This window comes from Ictalurus punctatus, chromosome 13 (assembly GCF_001660625.3).
Source record: "Ictalurus punctatus breed USDA103 chromosome 13, Coco_2.0, whole genome shotgun sequence".
NCBI lineage: Eukaryota > Metazoa > Chordata > Actinopteri > Siluriformes > Ictaluridae > Ictalurus > Ictalurus punctatus.
In genome coordinates, this window is record NC_030428.2 from 15734908 (window position 1) to 15753236 (window position 18329).

The 18329-nt window shown below is 36.6% G+C and overlaps 1 protein-coding gene across 3 annotated transcripts; it reads left to right on the forward strand.

Annotated features, from left to right (window-relative positions):
• Positions 1-1936: 1936 nt before the first annotated feature.
• Positions 1937-18299, forward strand: entpd1 (ectonucleoside triphosphate diphosphohydrolase 1). Of its 3 annotated transcripts, none has more exons than XM_017484303.3 (10): positions 1937-2108; positions 13745-13872; positions 14206-14323; positions 14537-14687; positions 16315-16474; positions 16669-16881; positions 16979-17236; positions 17352-17459; positions 17552-17689; positions 17822-18299. In XM_017484303.3, the coding sequence occupies exons 1-10, from the start codon at positions 2081-2083 to the stop codon at positions 18029-18031; spliced, it is 1512 nt and encodes a 503-aa protein (XP_017339792.1). In that variant the 5' UTR covers positions 1937-2080; the 3' UTR covers positions 18032-18299. The 3 variants fall into 3 exon arrangements, with proteins under 3 accessions (XP_017339792.1, XP_053541306.1, XP_017339793.1); XM_017484304.3 differs by lacking the exon at positions 1937-2108 and adding an exon at positions 9388-9570; XM_053685331.1 differs by lacking the exon at positions 13745-13872.
• Positions 18300-18329: the final 30 nt, after the last annotated feature.

The following is an 18329-nucleotide window of genomic DNA, read 5'->3' on the forward strand; positions in this document are numbered from 1 at the left end:
CACTCACTCTCTCACTCATTAACTCTCTCGCTCTCACTCACTCACTTGCTCTCTCACATTCAATCCTTATCAGGGTCACAGTGGAATCAGGTGGGAATACACCAGGGATGGAAAGCCAGACCATTTCAGGGTGGCATGCACACACACATTCACACCTATTAGCATGTTTTATGGGAAGTGGGAAGAAAACTGGATATCCCAGAGGAATCCCACACAGAAACGGGGAGAACTTGCACAGAAACTCCATACAGACAGCAACTAAAGCTCAGGATAAAACTGGGGACACTAAATCTATGAGGCGGAAATGCTACTTACTGCAATATCACCAAATTTACTTGTACAGTAACATTTTTTTTTTAAGATAAAGAAAATAAATTAACATATTTCAAAATCAGCAGTTGCTTTGCCACGGACCTCTTGGTTTAAAGACCTGACTAAAACGTTAAAAGATCCATTCAGGATGATGTGTTGGATTATGGGTTCCTTTTTTAAAAATGAATATTGTCAAATATCTAAAAAGAAAAAATATTTAAGGAATAACACATGAGGGAACATGCTGCTAGGAGAAAATCATTTTAAGTGTGTTATTCCTCACAGTCATTTCACCAACAATTAAAATATTTTATTTGATTATGAAAGTAATGTCACCATTTTTAACCATTACTTACGTTATAGCAGGTATCAAGAGCTTTTCCCCTCACCAGCCTCTCTTCAACTCTCTCTTGAAGTGAATAAGACAAAAAAAACCTCATGTTACAAAGAAACTGTCACAGATGGAAGGACTGTCAGAACCATGCTGTTATAGAAAATGAATGCACACGTTCTGATCCTAGAATTCAACCATTTTGTGGTATAATAAATAATATTACTTGTAATAATGAAGGGAAAAAATTACAGTTCTTTGTCTACTTTCTTTTTTTCAAAGGGTATACATACTTTTAGCACTCTGGTGTAAGTACTCTTCATTGTAAGGCTTAAACTTAGACGATGTGTACATTTACATTACATTTATTCATTAAACAGACACTTTTATCCAAAGCGACTTACAAATGAGAAAATGCTTATTACAAAGAGTGAAACTAATGTTTCCCTTTTCATGTTTCCGTCTTAGACGCTGCATGTGGCCTTCTATTTTACTTGGGAACTGAAAATGCTGATGCAAGAAAATGCGCCTTTTATCTGTATAGTTTGTTCAATGTTTCTCTGTTTGCAAGTTGCTGTTTATGACCCGTTAATATAAACAAGAGAGTAAGTAACAGTCGCTACAATACATAGGAGTAGAAAGATGAGGTAAACAAAATTTTCTTTCATTATATGAAACTCCACGCTAAACCTGCCTTTCCTGTGTGCTCCCAACACTATCTAGTATCAACACTCTTTATGTCCTCTCTCTTCCCTCAGGACATTACCCACAATGAAAGCAGAGAACCAACATACATGGACAATGGCTGTAATGTAATCTTGAAGACAGATTTTTACAATAAATATTTTTAGCATAGCGTTTAATATATTTCCTATGTAAAAACAGTTTGAAAACAAACAAACAAACAAACAAACATGCTTTTGTGATTGATGAAAGCTTGGCTCGGAAGTCAGCCCTGGTACAAAGGGAATGGTGGTGAGACAATACCAGCTAGTGTGAGAGAGAGTGTGTATTATGAGTTGTGACAGGGAACCAAGTTGTCTTTCATCCATAATTCTGATAGTCTGTCCTACTTTCCTTTTCAACTTCTCTTTCCTTCTCTTTTACAATGCACACACACATACACACACACACACAGAGATTATTTAGACACACAAACAAATACTCCATTCTAAGCTAGACATTAGCCAGTAGACAGTGAGATAGTGAGTAGGGGCTTGAGAGAGAGAGAGAGAGAGAGAGAGAAGGGAGGGAGGAAGATCGAGGCAATCCCGCCCACTCTTGCCCTAGAACTTATAAAGGACCTCAAGAATGAAAAAGACCTGCTGAGGAGTACGAGCCAACAACTTAGGAAACAGAGGGAGAGCCAGAACTGGAGTGAGAGAGGGAGAACGAAGAGAGGAAGTGAGAAAGGACTTTTTAAAAAAGGCTGTACAAATGGATGAACAACAACAACAGCAACAAGGTAGGGTATTCACAGCCTTTTCCATGCATACTTTCCTGCATATCTGGCTGATCAAATGTAATCATGATTGGTTGGGGAAAAACCACAAAAAGCTGGAGGTTAAGTTGAGGTTTTCAGGTTTTGCTTTGATCCAGATGGTTTACAGATGCTTTCGCCTGGTTGGAAAAAGACTTGGTAATGGTCATATCAGAACACAGGATGTATATCTTATTTAGATGCTATAATGGCTAAGGCAAGTATTTCGGACAGGATGTGCCTCATTCAGTATAAACCACTATCTGAGAATTCACTAAACATAGGAATTGGACCAGTGTTTTTCACACACAAAAGCACACATAAAAGCAAAAAAATTAACACAAGATCAGTGGAAAAATATTCAAAGGACATAGAAAGTTTGCATCTGCCAAAGAATACTTCAGCACATAGTTCTCAGGCTGTATCAGTGAACCTGCATGTCTGTGAGAAACTAGTATATGCAATGGAAGCTACTGGAATGCTTTGCACCCAAGCATTAGCATTAGGAAGTCTCAAAGACATTGAGGTGCATCACTTGGTGCTTGATTTAATATTGTCTTTCCATTAGGGTCAGATGAGCCGCTAATGGAGGTTATGGATCTCCTGTAAAGGAATGCTTAAAACACTGAATGGGCCTCTAAAGTGTCCATACTTGGCTGCTTTGTTCTGTACAAACAATTGTGGCTGACAAGGAGTCTGGGAGGGGGTGGGGAGGTTGCTTTATTGCCTGAAATGAAGTCTGAGATAGTAACTGTAAGGGTCTGGGGGAGAATGACAGAAAAGACCATTATGTAACTCAGAGGTTCACTTTGCTAGTGCAGACCATCTGGAAACCAAGCAAGCCCATGTTGCCAAGACAGATTGCTGGCAATGTTTCCAACTAATGTACATAGTAAAGTGCAGACAGTTAAAAAAAAAAAAAAAGGATATTAAAATGGCATTAACCTAAAATGGGACGTATTGAATGACGTATTGGGAGTACATTTACCATTATGTTACAGAATAGATCTAGTCACCACCCAATACCCATCAGTAAGCCCCTTGTTTTACTGTTCTGGGGAAACCACACATCCGGGCTCTGATCCGTGGGCTTCCCTTATTATTCCAGTCATGTGTCAATTGAGGAAGTCCCCCAAGAGAGGCCTGAGTGATTCCCTAACAGCCATCGTCGTTATTTATGACAAGCAAGGCTTCCCTGCAAGAGAGGAAGTGCCTACAGACAAGCAAAGTCCATTAAGAACAACATGATTAATGATCAAAATGAATGAATACTGCCAATTATAAGCTTATGGATTACATTTTTTTAAAAAAGAATGGATGGCTGGGTTTGTCAAATATAATAATACTAACAATTATTACAATAATTAATAACGATAATAATAATAATCACTGTTATTATTATTATTATTATTATTATTATTATTATTATTATTATATACACACTCACTGGGAACTTTGTTATGAACCTGTGCACCTACTCATTCATGCAATTATCTAATCATCCAATTAATTATATAATCAATGTGGCAGCAGTGCAATGCATAAAATCATGCAAATATATGATACATGATGTGAGAAGTCGACTGAGAATGGCCAGACTGGTTCGTGTTGACAGAAAGGCTACAGTAACTCAGATAACCTCTCTGTGCAATTGTGGTGAGCCGAAAAGCATCTCAGAATGCACAACATGTTAAACCTTGAGGCAGATGGGCTACAAAAGTGGAAACCACATGGGGTTCTACTTCTGTCAGCCAACAACAGAAAGCTGAGGCTGCAGTGGACACAGGCTCATCAGAAAAGGACAGTTGAAGACTGGAAAAACAGCCTGCTGAGGAACACAGATGGTAGGGTCAGAATTTGACACCAACAGCATGATTCCATGGACTCAAACTGCCTTATGTCAGCAGTCCAGCCCTGGTGGAGGTTGTGTAATAGTGTGGGGAATGGTTTCATGGCACACTTTGGGCCTGCTTACACCAATCAATCATTGTTGAATGCCACATCCTGTTTGAAAGTTGTCGCCAACCATGTGCATCCCTTCATGGTCACAGTTTTCCCGTCTTCTAATGGCTACTTCCACATGAAAATGCACCATGTCACAAAGCAAAAGTCATCTCTAACTGGTTTCATGAACATGACAATGAGAAGTATGTGCAACAGTGGCTCGTAATGTGTAGCGTGCTTAGCACAAATAACGCGTAGCTCTGGTGGTTTTAGTGTTCTAGAGCTGCGTGATATGTAAAGTCACATCTTTGACATTTAGTTTGACATTTTAGGCGATAGTCATCAGGTTGGTTAAGGCTGTTGCTCTCAAGAGCAGAAATGAAGTTTTATAATATAACAAGATTTGACCTGACTGTTATGATAAAATAATGTAATCATTTCCTGTGAAAGCTGACAATGTGCTATTAGACTACTGAAAATGGTTGTTAAAACACTAAAAGCTTCAATGCAGATAATAATTGACATTGTACATTATAATGTCTATGTACATGAAAGCTTAACAGCAGTTATTCATAAGCTCCATCATAACCCATAATTACATGCAGCTATACAACATAAGCTCAAATATGAGGGGAAAAAAACCTCTAGCAATGGCAACTCATGAAAGTATTGTTTCAAGTACAACTCATTCATATTTACTGTGACACTCTTATGAGCTACATTCTGGTACTAACCAACCTGCTCAGAAAAACAGTATGTGGAGGGACCAAAAGCTAAGCAAAGGAGACTTTATCCTTTGGTAACTATACCTTTGTTAAGGTTGAGACTGAAATTACAAACACTTACAAAGGAAGAATTCATATCACAGGCCTTCCATTTCCAGAAATGTAAGTGATTCCTCAGAAAAATGAAAGCCATACCATATAAATGTGGTGACCGTGGTGATGTGATTCAGTGAGATGATGTGATTCAGTGTATACAGTAACTCTCCACCCAGAGTTTCCTATAGAGGATGTTTTATTGTACAAGAGTGTCTAGGAATCCTTATCCTGGCATTGAGTGATAAGACAAATGGAGTGTCCCTACAGGAAAGTGAGGCACTGTGAGTTGTATTTTGAGTCAAACATGATTGAGTTAAACATCCTGTTGGTTTTGAGCACTGTAGTATTGTTGAATGAATGACTTTATCACTGATGGCTTCATCACCCAGTGAGCTATTTCAAATCCTGAGAGCTCAGAATATCATAAACAGAGGGACTTATTTTTTTTAATGACTTGGTGGCATGCCCTTTTTAGCCAAAGTAAATTTGAAATGTGTTCATTTTAGGTATCTGATGACAAGAAAAGGTTTTAAATTAAACGTACAACCACAATTCCAAAAAGTTGGAACAGTATGAAAATTGCAAAAATAAATAGATAGATAGATAGATAAATAAAGAGTCTTTTGAAAATTCAGTTCACCCTGCACTATATTGAAAACATATTATTAACACATTGTTTGATGTTTTAGTTTGTAAATTTAATTTATTTTTGAAAATATACACTCATTACAAATCTGATGACTGCAACACACTCCAAAAAAGTTGGGACAGTCGACTGTTCAACACTGTGTAACATCACCTTTACTTTTAATAACACTTATTAAGTGTTTGGGTGCTGAAGACACCAGTTGGTTAAGTTTAGCAAGCGGAATCATTCATCCATGAAGCATTTCTTCAGCTGCACAACTGTATGGGGCCTTCGTTGCCTTATTTTGCACTTCATAATGCGCTACACATTCTCAATCAGAGACAGGTCAGGACTGCAGGCAGGCCATGCTAGCACCCGCACTCTCTGCTTATGCAGCCATGCGCTTGTAATCCGGGCAGAATGTGTTTTGGCGTTGTCCTGCTCTGGATGGCAGCATATGTTGCTCCAAAATGTGTACATATCTTTCTGCATTAATGGTGCCCTCACAGATGAGCAAGTTACCCATGCCACGGGCACTGACACATTCCCATACCATGACAGATGCTGGCTTTTGGACCTGATGCTAATAACAGCTTGGATTATCCTTTTCCTCTTTGGCCCAGCCTTGCCCTTTACGCACAGAGATTTGACCGGATTTCTTGAATCTTTAGTTATATAATTAATATTTAAATTATATAAGTTGAAATGCCCAAAATCCTACTGATTTGTCTTTGGGGAATGTTGTTCTCATAGTGTTGGATTATTTTCTGACACATCTGGCAGATTGGCGAGTCTCGACCCATCCTTGCTCTTGAAGAACAAGGCCTTTTTTGGAGGCTCTTTATATACTATGATTAGACGATTGCCTCATCACATCACCTTTCACATCACCTTCTTATTTCAACTTCTCACATTGCTATTACTCCTAAATTGCCCCTGTCCCAACTTTTTTTGGAATGTATTGCATGCATCCATTTCAAAATACACATTTACCTTGAAAAAAAAAACTATGCAGTTAATTAGGTACAACATCAAATATCTTGTCTTTATACATTTTTTGTTTAAATTCAAGTCAAAGTACATTTACAAATCACTCCTCTTTCTTTTTGTTAGCATTTTCCATACTGTCCCAACTTTTTTAGAATTGGGGTTGTAACACAAAGTTATCTTATTTTGTTGTTGAGACAAAGCTATTGTGTTTTGATGACATCATGGAAAATTGGAAGGGGGGTTATGTTCCATGTGTAGCCTGGTCTTGCAGTCATTAGTCATTTCAAAGTCAGACCACACAGCACAGACGTGCTGATTTCCTCTAACCACACAACAGTTACTCATCTGACATTCTCTATCAGAGCAGGCATTTGTCATGTTTCAAATAAATATACCTTGTCCTACCTTAAATAAAATTAGCCTAAAGCAAAGATTTGCAAGTGTTCTTGCCATTAAATGGTTAGGGGATATGTAAGGTGAATTAAGAGCTAGAAAAAGATGTCTAAATACAGCTGCCTTAATAAATTATTATTTGTTTTAAAATCAACATAAGCCACCAGAAACAATTTCCTGTAATTAGAGAGGATTGTATTTCTCAATTTAATTTTGTCCATCTACAGCATTTAACCACTTGTTTGAAAGCAAATCTAAATAGAACACAAATGCTAACGTCATACTCTTAAGTGTGACCATATGTAGTCACACATGGCCACGCAACATGCACCTCAAACCTCACATGACAGACTTTTTTCTAGACATTATTTTTTTTAACTGTCAGCACAACTATTGCTTGTGTCTCTTAGTAAATGAAAGAATAATAGCCAGGTTCAAAAGTAGAATCTTGCAAGGTTCCTTTTCAGCCTGGCTTTATCTGAAATGTGATTTGTTTTTGTTTTTTAAAAAACAACAGTGAATTAGTCACTGATTAGATATGACAATAAGAGCTTGACATACCTGATATAATTGACACACATCTTCATCACTGGTGACATCATTCATGCACAAACCTTTGCTATTCAGTCTTTATTGCATCTTGAAACAGACAATGTGGTGAATTATAACCTTTTTTTTTTTTTTTTTTTTTATAACATTTTACATTAAATGGGGTATTTAGCTCCATCACAGGTCCATAACATTTCTTTCTAAATGTCCAGGATTCTTTTAAACTCACATGATGACCCAGTAATAAAGCAGAATGATGAGATTGTAGCCTTTTCTTATAGTCAAACTGCTTGACTCAGGGTAATTGCAAAGCTAAGTTCAGTGACGATGTTTGTGGCTAAAACACTTGACACAAACTGCAGACAAAAGCAGATAATGCATGGTTCTGTCAGGCTGACAAGCAGATTACTGTAATGTGTTGGCTCAAGACCTCAAGTTTGGCTAAAGGTACCTTACAAACATACACTGTCATCTAAATAATCCCTATATTCATGTTATTAAAAATGGTTTAACCTCCATTCATTGCAATGTAATCAACTATCCAGATGCTGTGTACCTCCTTCCTCTCCTCCTCCTCCTCCTCCTCCTCCTCTCTCCAGCTCATTACAGATACTGTGATTATGTAGAAACTGAATTACAGAGCTCAAATATATTTATCTCAATGTACCAATCCTCATTAAACCAATCATATTCTCCTAAAACGTCCACTCTATGAAATCCATCCTCATTGTCCGCAGTTTGCAAATCCAGCTCTCAACCAATGGGTGGAAAAAATAAATGACCACTAATGACCTAGAGACAAACAAACAATCTTCTAAACAATCTTCTGAACAAATGCATTTGTAAGTTCCTATTATTTTCACTAATATAAAAATTGCAATTATTTCTTTTACCACAGTCAACAATGCTAACAATTTATATATTAAAGAATGGCATGTTATATGTTTTCTCTGCATAGCTAGTGTTAATGTTGAAAGAAGGTAGTTCCTCTTATAGCTTATTTTGTAACAGCTATGCTTGTTGTTCCCTCACCAGCTTCTCTTTTTTCTCTTCCTTGAGGTTAATAAGACAAAAGGCATCTTGTCATGACACAGAGAAATCCTTGAAGTATTACACAAAGTACCTCTGACTGTTTCAACAAAATAACTATCTTTTCACAAACTATACCGTATCAATTATTCACATTTTTAAAATTGTTTTTGTGGAGCATCTGCAACACAGGTCCCTGTGTAAACTGTTACTATAGAAATAATAACATATTAGAATGAGCATGTTGAAATAAGACTATGCAGTCAGTACTACTCTCAGAGTAGCTGAGAGTTCATTTTATAATGAATCAATGCTTCTGGCCAATCAGAATTCAACAGATGCTGTGGTGCAATAAATAATGTGAATGTTTCTTTATTTAACCATAAAGTATCATATTTGATCTATTGCAAATAAAGATATGTATTTGTTCTAGAAGAGCACAATAATTCAGTTCCTCTTTCACAATATTCTCAGACATTTGTAGATATTACATGTCAATTCAAACTGCTGCTCTAAAGTAAATCTTTCCATAAAGATTTGTTCTATATAATACGTCAAGGACCATTAATCATAACAGTGTCATGGCCATGACCAGAGTTAATTCTAAATGTCATAACAGAGAGCATGAAAAATGTCTAAATACATTTTAGTAAGAGTGTTATTGTTATATAAAACAAACTGTTTGTGCAATGATAAAACTGTCCAATTTCAGTAATTAGTGCTTTAAAGAACTCAGATTTATTGCTAATAGATCCCCTTAACTGTAATCCTACACACCTATGGAAGGTATAAAGCAGGATTTACTGTTATTTACTTTGGACACAGTTATACCACTATCTATGGCTTGCACTACCTCAGCCAAATTAGGATAAGTACAGACAAGCCTCACCAATGATGCAAATATCCGGCTATGCCTGCTTCAATCCTAGACACCCCAGCTTCAGTACAGACTCTCTTTGCACGTTCTAAGACACAGTGTGGTGTGGATAGCAAAATTCATAGGAACTACAAAAGCAAATTGTTGTTAATGAAATTACAGGAAACTATCGTAGGATACATAGCTCATTGAGGACAGAAGATCACCTCAGAAAGGGTGAGTGTTTCCTCACTTCTGTTACAATCTAACTGTAAGACTTTCTTTTTTTTACCAAGATATATCAAACATTAGTTTGTACTAAAAGTGTATGTCAGAAAAAAAATATTTTAAAAAGTTCCTCTTATGACTGAATACTAGATTAATACGTAAGTTCATACATGGTTATTTGTTTTCACTGTCTCTATAGTAATGGCTTGTATTTCCTGAATAAACTGCAAGCTGATGACTTACAAAGCAGGAAACGTAGAGAGTTGTTACTGATCTGGAACTGACGTTTCCTGGAATTTACTGGGAACTTACAGTTTCAATAAAACAATGCTCCCTCTGGCATCACACTGCATGCCTTTGGGATACATGATAGTGATCTAGGCGAATATCATGAAGTTTGAGTAGCTACACATTTTCAGAGAAGCAAGTTTATATCTAAATACAATAGCTTTGTTTCTATTTGTTTTAAATACCGGTTGAAAAAGCAAATGTATATAATAGATTGGTTCAGTTCTAGACTCTGATTAGATGAGCCACGTTCAAAATCATGTTAAAATCCTTACACCTGTGACCACATAACAATAACTGAATTTTGTATTCATGCAGCAGGTTTTAAAAACAACAACAACAACAACAACAAAAAGGTACGCTACAGCCATCGTTGCCTGTAATGCTGCCTAGCAACCAAACCTTACTGTTAAGACTACTTGTGTGGTGGAAGAATTGTTTATTGTGAATATCATTAAAATAAAAAAATCATTGAACAATGGATTTTATCATATTGGTTTTGTCACTGGTTTATAAAAGCAATAAGTCATTCGAGGACATGTGTTACAGGTAAAGGGGTTTTAGGCAAGGACACCATTAGCTGTGACACTTGTCCTTGAATGGCCTATAGCTATTATTGAAACCAGTGTATTTCCAAAAATATCATCATGTAATATCATAGACTTCTCATGTCAAGACCTTTAGAAATATTTTGAATAGTTGTCTAAAGAAACATGGTGATACAGTTATCTGCTTACTGTTAAAAAAATAATGCTTAGTAAGTGTTGATCATTCAAAACACAGTGGCACACTGTTATCGGTAAGTATAATTTTTACAATTTAAAAAAAAAGGAGAGGAAGAACTTGAGGATAGGTTGCCTGTAGCTCAGACTGTAGTCACAAGCTGAAAAAATGGCTAGCTCTATATGTTATACGTGGTCCAATATGTATGAGGCGAGAAGGAGACATTTGAGAGATGGCTGTATGATGGCAGTATCTGCCGGAAATACTGCAACATATGACTTTGTTGAGAAGTCTTGCAATAAATGTACACATGCCAAGCTGGTATAGATGATGTTCTCACTGTCATTGGCAGTTAGGAATGTGAAATAGAACAACCATTTCACAAACTGAAGTTAGTTGCCTAACATTCTGAGGTAGCTCAACAGTAAATTGTAACATGACGTTTTGATAGTTTGTTCAGAGTTTGATTTTTAGGTTCTTACTTGATATACAATTAAAAGCAGTCTGGTGGGACAAACTGTGTCATTAACCATGGTGAACAGCCCTGCTGCTGATATAACAATAGTGCCAAAATCTAAGATCTAGTTGTATTATTAGAGAGATACATCCATAGTCATAACACACAATTTATTAGTTTATCATGTGGTGTTCCTGTGGTGGGGCTAAACCCATATTGCTGTGGAAGAAACATAGTTGGACCAAGGTTATATTATAGTTATCCATTCCTATGGATCAATATTAGGCTGACATAAGGTATTCTGACTGTGTCTTTAACAACTTGGGTAGATTAATTAAATATGTTTAGTAATAGTCCTGATATTGCAAACATTATTTAATTCCATAAGAATTTATTTATTTATTTATTTCGATTTATTTGATTTAAAACAGAAGGCTTGGAGTTTTCTTTATTATGCTCATAATCTTTCCACTAAGCAAAAATCAAAAATTCATTATTACTGAATTGTGTTGAAATCTATGGGTCAGTCACTGCTTGGTTTCTGCTCAGTCTACTCAATGTTCTAGGAGGAAACCCAGTGTACTCTGGTTGTTTAATAACTGTCTGCTAAAGTATGTGTGCAACTCTCTAGGCTTGGCAGATATTTTATATACTTCCAAATAAAGCCTGCTTGTTCTGTCTTATATGTGCTTGATTTCCAAGTAGCTTGCTTGTGGGTGTGGTGATTATACCATGATGCAAACATCCATCCATCCATTTTCTATACTGCTTATCCTACTGGGTCACAAAGAACCTGGAGCCTATCCCAGGGAGCATTGGGCAGAAGGCAGGGTACACCCTGGACGGGGTACCAATCCATCGCAGGGCACAATCACATACACATTCACACACCCATTCATACACTATGGACACTTTGGACATGCCAATCAGCCTACAATGTATGTCTTTAGACTGTGGGAGGAAACCAGAGTACCTGGAGGAAACCCCCGCAGCACGGGGAGAACATGCAAAGACTATATAAGATATTGCTTTGAAAGCTCCCTGATGTAAATAGGTCTATTTTAAACAGCAGTTCCAAAGGGCAAACCTGATCCAGCGTACTGGTGACTACAGTATGTGTCCTACAACACTGACTTACCCTTATTGAGTTAAGAATGCTGATATCAAGTAATTGTTCTCATTTCTCATACATTGCAACAGTTGCAGCATATGTTGTTTGTTGTGATGTGTTACATTCATAGCTAAAAAAAAATACTGTGCAGTGAAAAATCTGTTAAGACTGTGAATGAGATTTTCTAGAATAAATAAAGGATGGTGTCTGGAAAGAAAAATAGAGGAGGAGGTACATTAATGAATAGGGCAGTGATTAAAAGGAAGTAAGACAGGCTGTGATAAGGGTGGACCATTGTCTTTATTACAGTTAGGTGCCCTATTGACATGGTTTAGACTGAGATTAAAGGCTTTAACTCATTTTTTTTTAATTAAGTTTTGTTTTTTTTGGTTTGTCTTGTAAAGTAAACACACATTGTTTGGCAACTTAATGGAAATCTCAAAGTTCCAAGCCTTTGGGGCTGTACTGAAGCATGAAATGATAATATTGAACAAAGCTTATAAAAACAGAACATTAATTTCCCAGCTAGCAGCCTCTAACACAGAGCAAGTGTATGTAAGTGTTAGCTCAAGACCTAACACTTATCCTCTATAGCCCATATCCTCTTAATGGACTTTCTAACTTTGTGCCTAGCTTCCTGTACTAACTGAACACAGAACATTGCATGTCCTTACATTATTCTAACACTTTTACAAAAGTAGGCCATCCATGCACTAGTGACCTTGGTGTGTGGAAGGGTTTTGCAGTAGACTCACAGTAGCCATGCTGTGTGAACTTACGTTGAACCCGCAGTAACCTAAATAATCAGATGAAGGAAGTCTGGGTTATGAGAGCAGATGGGGATCCCTGTTTTACCCAACTATATCTAGCAGAATGACTTATTGTTAAGATCTTTAAATGCATTTTGAAACAGATTGTATAATGCTGATCTTAATATTCAGTGATATCAAATTCTGCTGTAATGGGAACTGCACGAATGACATCATTCTTAGGTGTTGCTATGGTAGCAAGTGAGTAAACCTCAGGAGAAAAAAATATTGCTTGCTTTAGTTTTTGGAATGTTTAAATGGCAAACCTGTGGAAATGTGACTATCAGATGCACTTTGCTTACACAGCTGCAGAAAGAACATTAGAAACTTCTTGATACAAAAAACCTTTTCTAGAATATTTCTAACCTAATGCACACTACAGTTTCTGATTGATCATACACACATAGCTATTAGTGTAGTCAGTGTGATCTTTTTTTAATGATATGCTGTGAAAAATCAAAGGCCAAACCAAATCCAAAACAGTGCAAGACACTTCAACCACTTGTCTAAACAGTGGAGAGCAGCAGGATCTGATATAGAGGAGACTTGCAAACAGAATAATAGCTCATGCCTTGTATGATTTTCCACAAAGGTCATAGTCCACATAAATGTATACAGGTGTCTCTTTTCAGCGTTTTCCCCACTACTCTGTTTAAACAGTGAATTATTTCAACATTTATTATTTCAATTTGGCATCCTAAGTAAACCATAACGTGTTTGCATTTGAATCACAGGTTTACAGTTTTGGTTATGAACAGCTGGCATCAGTCCTTCTTGTCTCACTTTCTTCCTTAGAAATGAAAGTCAAGAATTCGTGGCACAGGCCGCAGATCATCGTTGTCACTGCACTTATTGCAGTGGGAATCATCATAATGGTGGCCATAGCAGTAGTACAACACAAACCTCTAAATCAGAAATACAAGGTATGAAAGCTGAATTAATTTATAGAATTCATTTGTACTTTGTCAATTATTCAAACAATATAGACAGAAATTCACAGAGCATATTTAATGCAGAATTACTGCATGTATACTTGCTGAACCACATGCACAAGGCCAAATTTACAATTCATATGTATAATAATTTCCTAAATTTGTCACTGTGCTAATATTACCAAGAGTGATTTTATTTTAAACAACAAGAGCAACAGATAAGGAGCTACAGTTTGAGTGTGACATGATCTGGCAGATCATTGTCTTGGTGCATTATCCTGATTTTTATTTTCCCCCTTTTCTTTTTCATACTGTCTTTTGCAGTATGGGATAGTCCTTGATGCAGGGTCTTCCCACACATCTGTTTATATCTATGAGTGGCCAGCTGAAAAAGAGAACAACACTGGCATGGTTCAGCAGAAACATTCATGCAATGTAAAAGGTAAGCGAGAACACTAGATTTATTGGCAGTGTCCAAGGGAAAGGTCATCCATCTTAATTAAAAGGTTGCATTCTTTCCAATAAACAAATGATATCCTAGCAATAATGCATCCACAATGTTGCAATTGTGTCTTCCATAGTAAAAATGCTCTGTGTCAGAGTTTCCTTGAATAAGTAAATCACTCTTCTTTGTAACTGACTCTATTTTAAAAAGGCAAAGGAATCTCCAGTTACTCAGGGACTCCACATAAGGCCGGTGAGTCACTGAAGGAGTGTATGGATGAGGCCAAGAAGACCATACCTAAACACAGACACCAAGAAACCCCTGTATACCTGGGAGCCACAGCAGGCATGAGACTACTCAAGTAAATATTTCTTAATGTTATCCAAATATTTAATAGAATCATGAAGTTTAGTATACTTTAGATAAAAAGGGATGTTTATGAATAATTTAGTTTTATGATTCTTGGCAGATAAACGATTAGTCATTCCTTTTTAGTGATCTACTATAGTAGGGTAAAACAGGATTTGTTACACCTGCTTAGTCTGGCTGCTGTATTTCTTGAATCAAATAACTGACAATAGTTAACCTTATATCTAATAAAAACCAAGAGTTTCCTGCACTAAATGAGTAGAACATTATAAAATGTGTTTATTTTTGTATAATGAGATTTAAGGTTGTACATTTGTGATAACCAACCTTATCATGGCCTTGGTTGTCACAATTGATATTGAGAAATAATTTACAGTAATTTACTAAATTCAAAGTTATTTATTGAATTGATGTTTTGGGGTTTTTTCAAAAGTCAGATTCTTGAATAATGTGGATATTGGAAAAAATGATTTTCAATTAATTAAGATTCATTACGATATACTATTGTACATATTAAGATGTTCATGCAATTTATATGTGTAGGCTACATGTACATACTCTATGCATTGTGCATTTATAGTTGCAGGATCATTTTACATCCTACTAAACATGTTATATTAAAAACAAACAGTATGCTAAGTATCAGTCCTTTGCACACATATAATCTACTTTGCACAATACAGCTCTACCCTATACTGTCAAGGAACATGTGCACATGCACTTTTAAGAACAGCGGCACAGCGGGTAGTATTGTCTCCTCACAGGTCCAAGTTTGTCTCACATCAACTCTCTTGCGGCCAGTGAGAAGATATCTTCTGCCCAAATAACTATTTTATTATCAATATTTTTAAACAGAACCCATAGTGTACTGGATATATATGTGCTGTGACAACCAACCCATGTAACAACCAAACCCATTCTTCACTTTATTATTAATATACTAAGGTCACAATTCATGTTTTTTTTGCTCTGTACACCAGCACACTGGATTTCTAAATTAAAAATGACCATGAGGTTGCAAGACAGAATGTCAACTTTAACTGAAAAGAATGTAAATTTATTCTAGGTACGCTATGGGTGTGTAATGCTGGTGAAACTAGTTCACTTCAACATTTGCTCATGTTCAACATTTGATGATGTGTCTACCATTGCCAACAGCAGGATGAATTCTAAAATGTATAAATGTTTATGTAGTCTTGCATATGCTGTAGACCATGGTGTTACAAAACACTGCTGTTAAGGCAAGAATGGAACTATTCAGAGCCATTAAAGTACAATATTATTGACTGGTCAAATTATCTGACCTAAGCATGAAATTACTGATGCTTCCAAAATAAAAAGAACTGAATGTGGCTAGTAAAGCATTGCCCAGCAAGATTCACAGTGTCTTTATTATTATTATTATTATTATTATTATTATTATTATTATTATTATTCAATTCCTTTGGTCCCCATGGACTATAGGTTAAATGTTTATGATCCTTATATAAATGTAAGCACCCTTCATGTTAAATCCACTGTGCTGGAGTACAGTGCAAAACAGCAAAATGTATAATTATATGCAATCACTTAATGGTGCTGTAGATACACCAATAGATAACACAGTGTGTCTTGTTAAGGATGGACGATAACACTGCCTCCGAAAAGGTGTTGAAGTCTGTGGCGACGTCTCTTCAGAGTTATCCATTTTCCTATGAGGGAGCTCGTATTATCAGTGGCCAAGAGGAGGGAGCTTTTGGCTGGATCACTGTCAATTACCTGAGTGATAACTTCAGAAAGGTAGAGCAGACATTCCAGTGTTCCAGAATTTGTATTACTTAGCAGAGCATAAGTAAACCAATTAAGTGTTGTTGTTTATTATGTATACATTGTATAATAGAGTACACTTTGCATGCTAGTCTGAGGATGCTACTATATTTGTATTAAAGTGTGTGTGTGTGTGTGTGTGTGTGTGTGTGTGTGTGTGTGTGTAGGCATCTGGGACTGTGGGAGCTCTTGACCTAGGTGGAGCCTCCACTCAGATCACCTTCGTGTCTAGGCAGGAACTGGAGTCTCCAGACAACTCTATTGATTTCCGGCTCTATGGAAACGATTATCATCTTTACACCCACAGTTTTCTTTGCTATGGAAAAGACCAAGTGCTCAAGCTTTCTTTGGAAAAGCAGATCGAGCCAAAACTTGATATGGTGAGATCTTTGAGATAAATGAGAAAATGAACAACACATATTAAACCAAACTTATATTCCTGTATTTTTACGTTCTTTTTTTATGTTCTTTCCCAAGACAGATAACATAATTCTGGAGGACCCTTGTTTCCATCCAGGCTATATTGTCAATAAGAGTTTTCAGAGTGTCTTTGACAGCCCTTGTGTCAAAAAGATTAACAGTTTCCTGGGACAACAGAGTTTCATCCATAAAGGTCTTGGGGATTGGAATAAATGCCATGAAGCAATCAAGAAGGTCTTTAATACTACTTACTGTCGTTATTCAAGATGTTCCTTTAATGACATCTTCCAACCCCCTGTAGAAGGAAGATTTGGGGTAAGGACATTCAGGAAAAACATGGGGTACTTACTGCTGTGCATAAAATGAAAGGAATACACTGAGAAATACTGTCAATATTGTGAAACATAACTGACATGTATTTGCATTTTAGGCATTTTCTGCTTATTTCTTTGTGATGAACTTTTTAAATCTGACCACTTTCAACTTAGAGGAGGCTAAAAAAAACCTGGAAACTTACTGCACCACTTCCTGGGACACAGTAAGTCCCTTTTCCTCAAACGTGAAAAAGCATTAGCCTGTTTATTTCACCATTAAACAGATTCTCATATTGAACTTGGTCCACTGTTACAGTTAAAGCAAAAACACCCAAAAGTGAAGGAGAAGTATCTTGCAGAATATTGCTTCTCAGGTACCTATATCATAACCTTGCTGGAAGACGGGTACAGATTCACTAATGAAACCTGGGAAAACATTGACTTCATCAAGAAGGTATGCAAAGATCATAAAAGCCCTATGTGCCAATTTGTTTGAAAGCATGATAGATTGGGTTTAAATTCAATATCACAAAAATTGCTGATTTTGGCTGTCAGTGTGTGACAATAATGTTTTGTGTCTGTGCAGATTGGGGACAGCGAAGCTGGATGGACGCTGGGTTACATGTTGAACCTGACAAACATGATCCCTGCTGAAGCTCCAGACACTCCACTCCTGCCTTATGGGGGCTATGTCATGCTCATGCTCATCCTCTCTCTTCTGATTTTTGTCTTTTTCATACTTGGTTATATATTCTTCCGCCGACCATCTGGCCCAACCCATAAAGAAATAATTTAGACTTTAACAGGCACTGACATTCTACTGTCTGTCCTTATGGAACAAATAGTTCTGAAGAACAAAACCTATGGGACTAAAAACCACTTTTTAAAGCTCTTTTTCAAGAGTTTTAAGCTCTGTGATTAAATAACAGGTCAGTGTAAGACTATAGAGACTTAATACCTCATTTGAAGGAGACAAAGACTGAAATCAAGGATTTGAAATCCTGTTGAATTGGAGAAGATGATGTGTATTCACATTTCAGATTTCTACTCTTTAAAGGTTGATTTTTTTAAAAATCTCAGGAGCAAAGATTATA

Excerpts from the sequence above, each read along its gene's own strand:
- entpd1 (XM_017484303.3), top strand. The coding sequence starts at position 2,081 with ATGGATGAACAACAACAACAGCAACAAG. Across the intron at positions 13,873-14,205 it reads CTCTAAATCAGAAATACAAG|TATGGGATAGTCCTTGATGC; the intron begins GTATGAAAGCTG and ends TGTCTTTTGCAG. Across the intron at positions 16,882-16,978 it reads TCGAGCCAAAACTTGATATG|ACAGATAACATAATTCTGGA; the intron begins GTGAGATCTTTG and ends TTCTTTCCCAAG.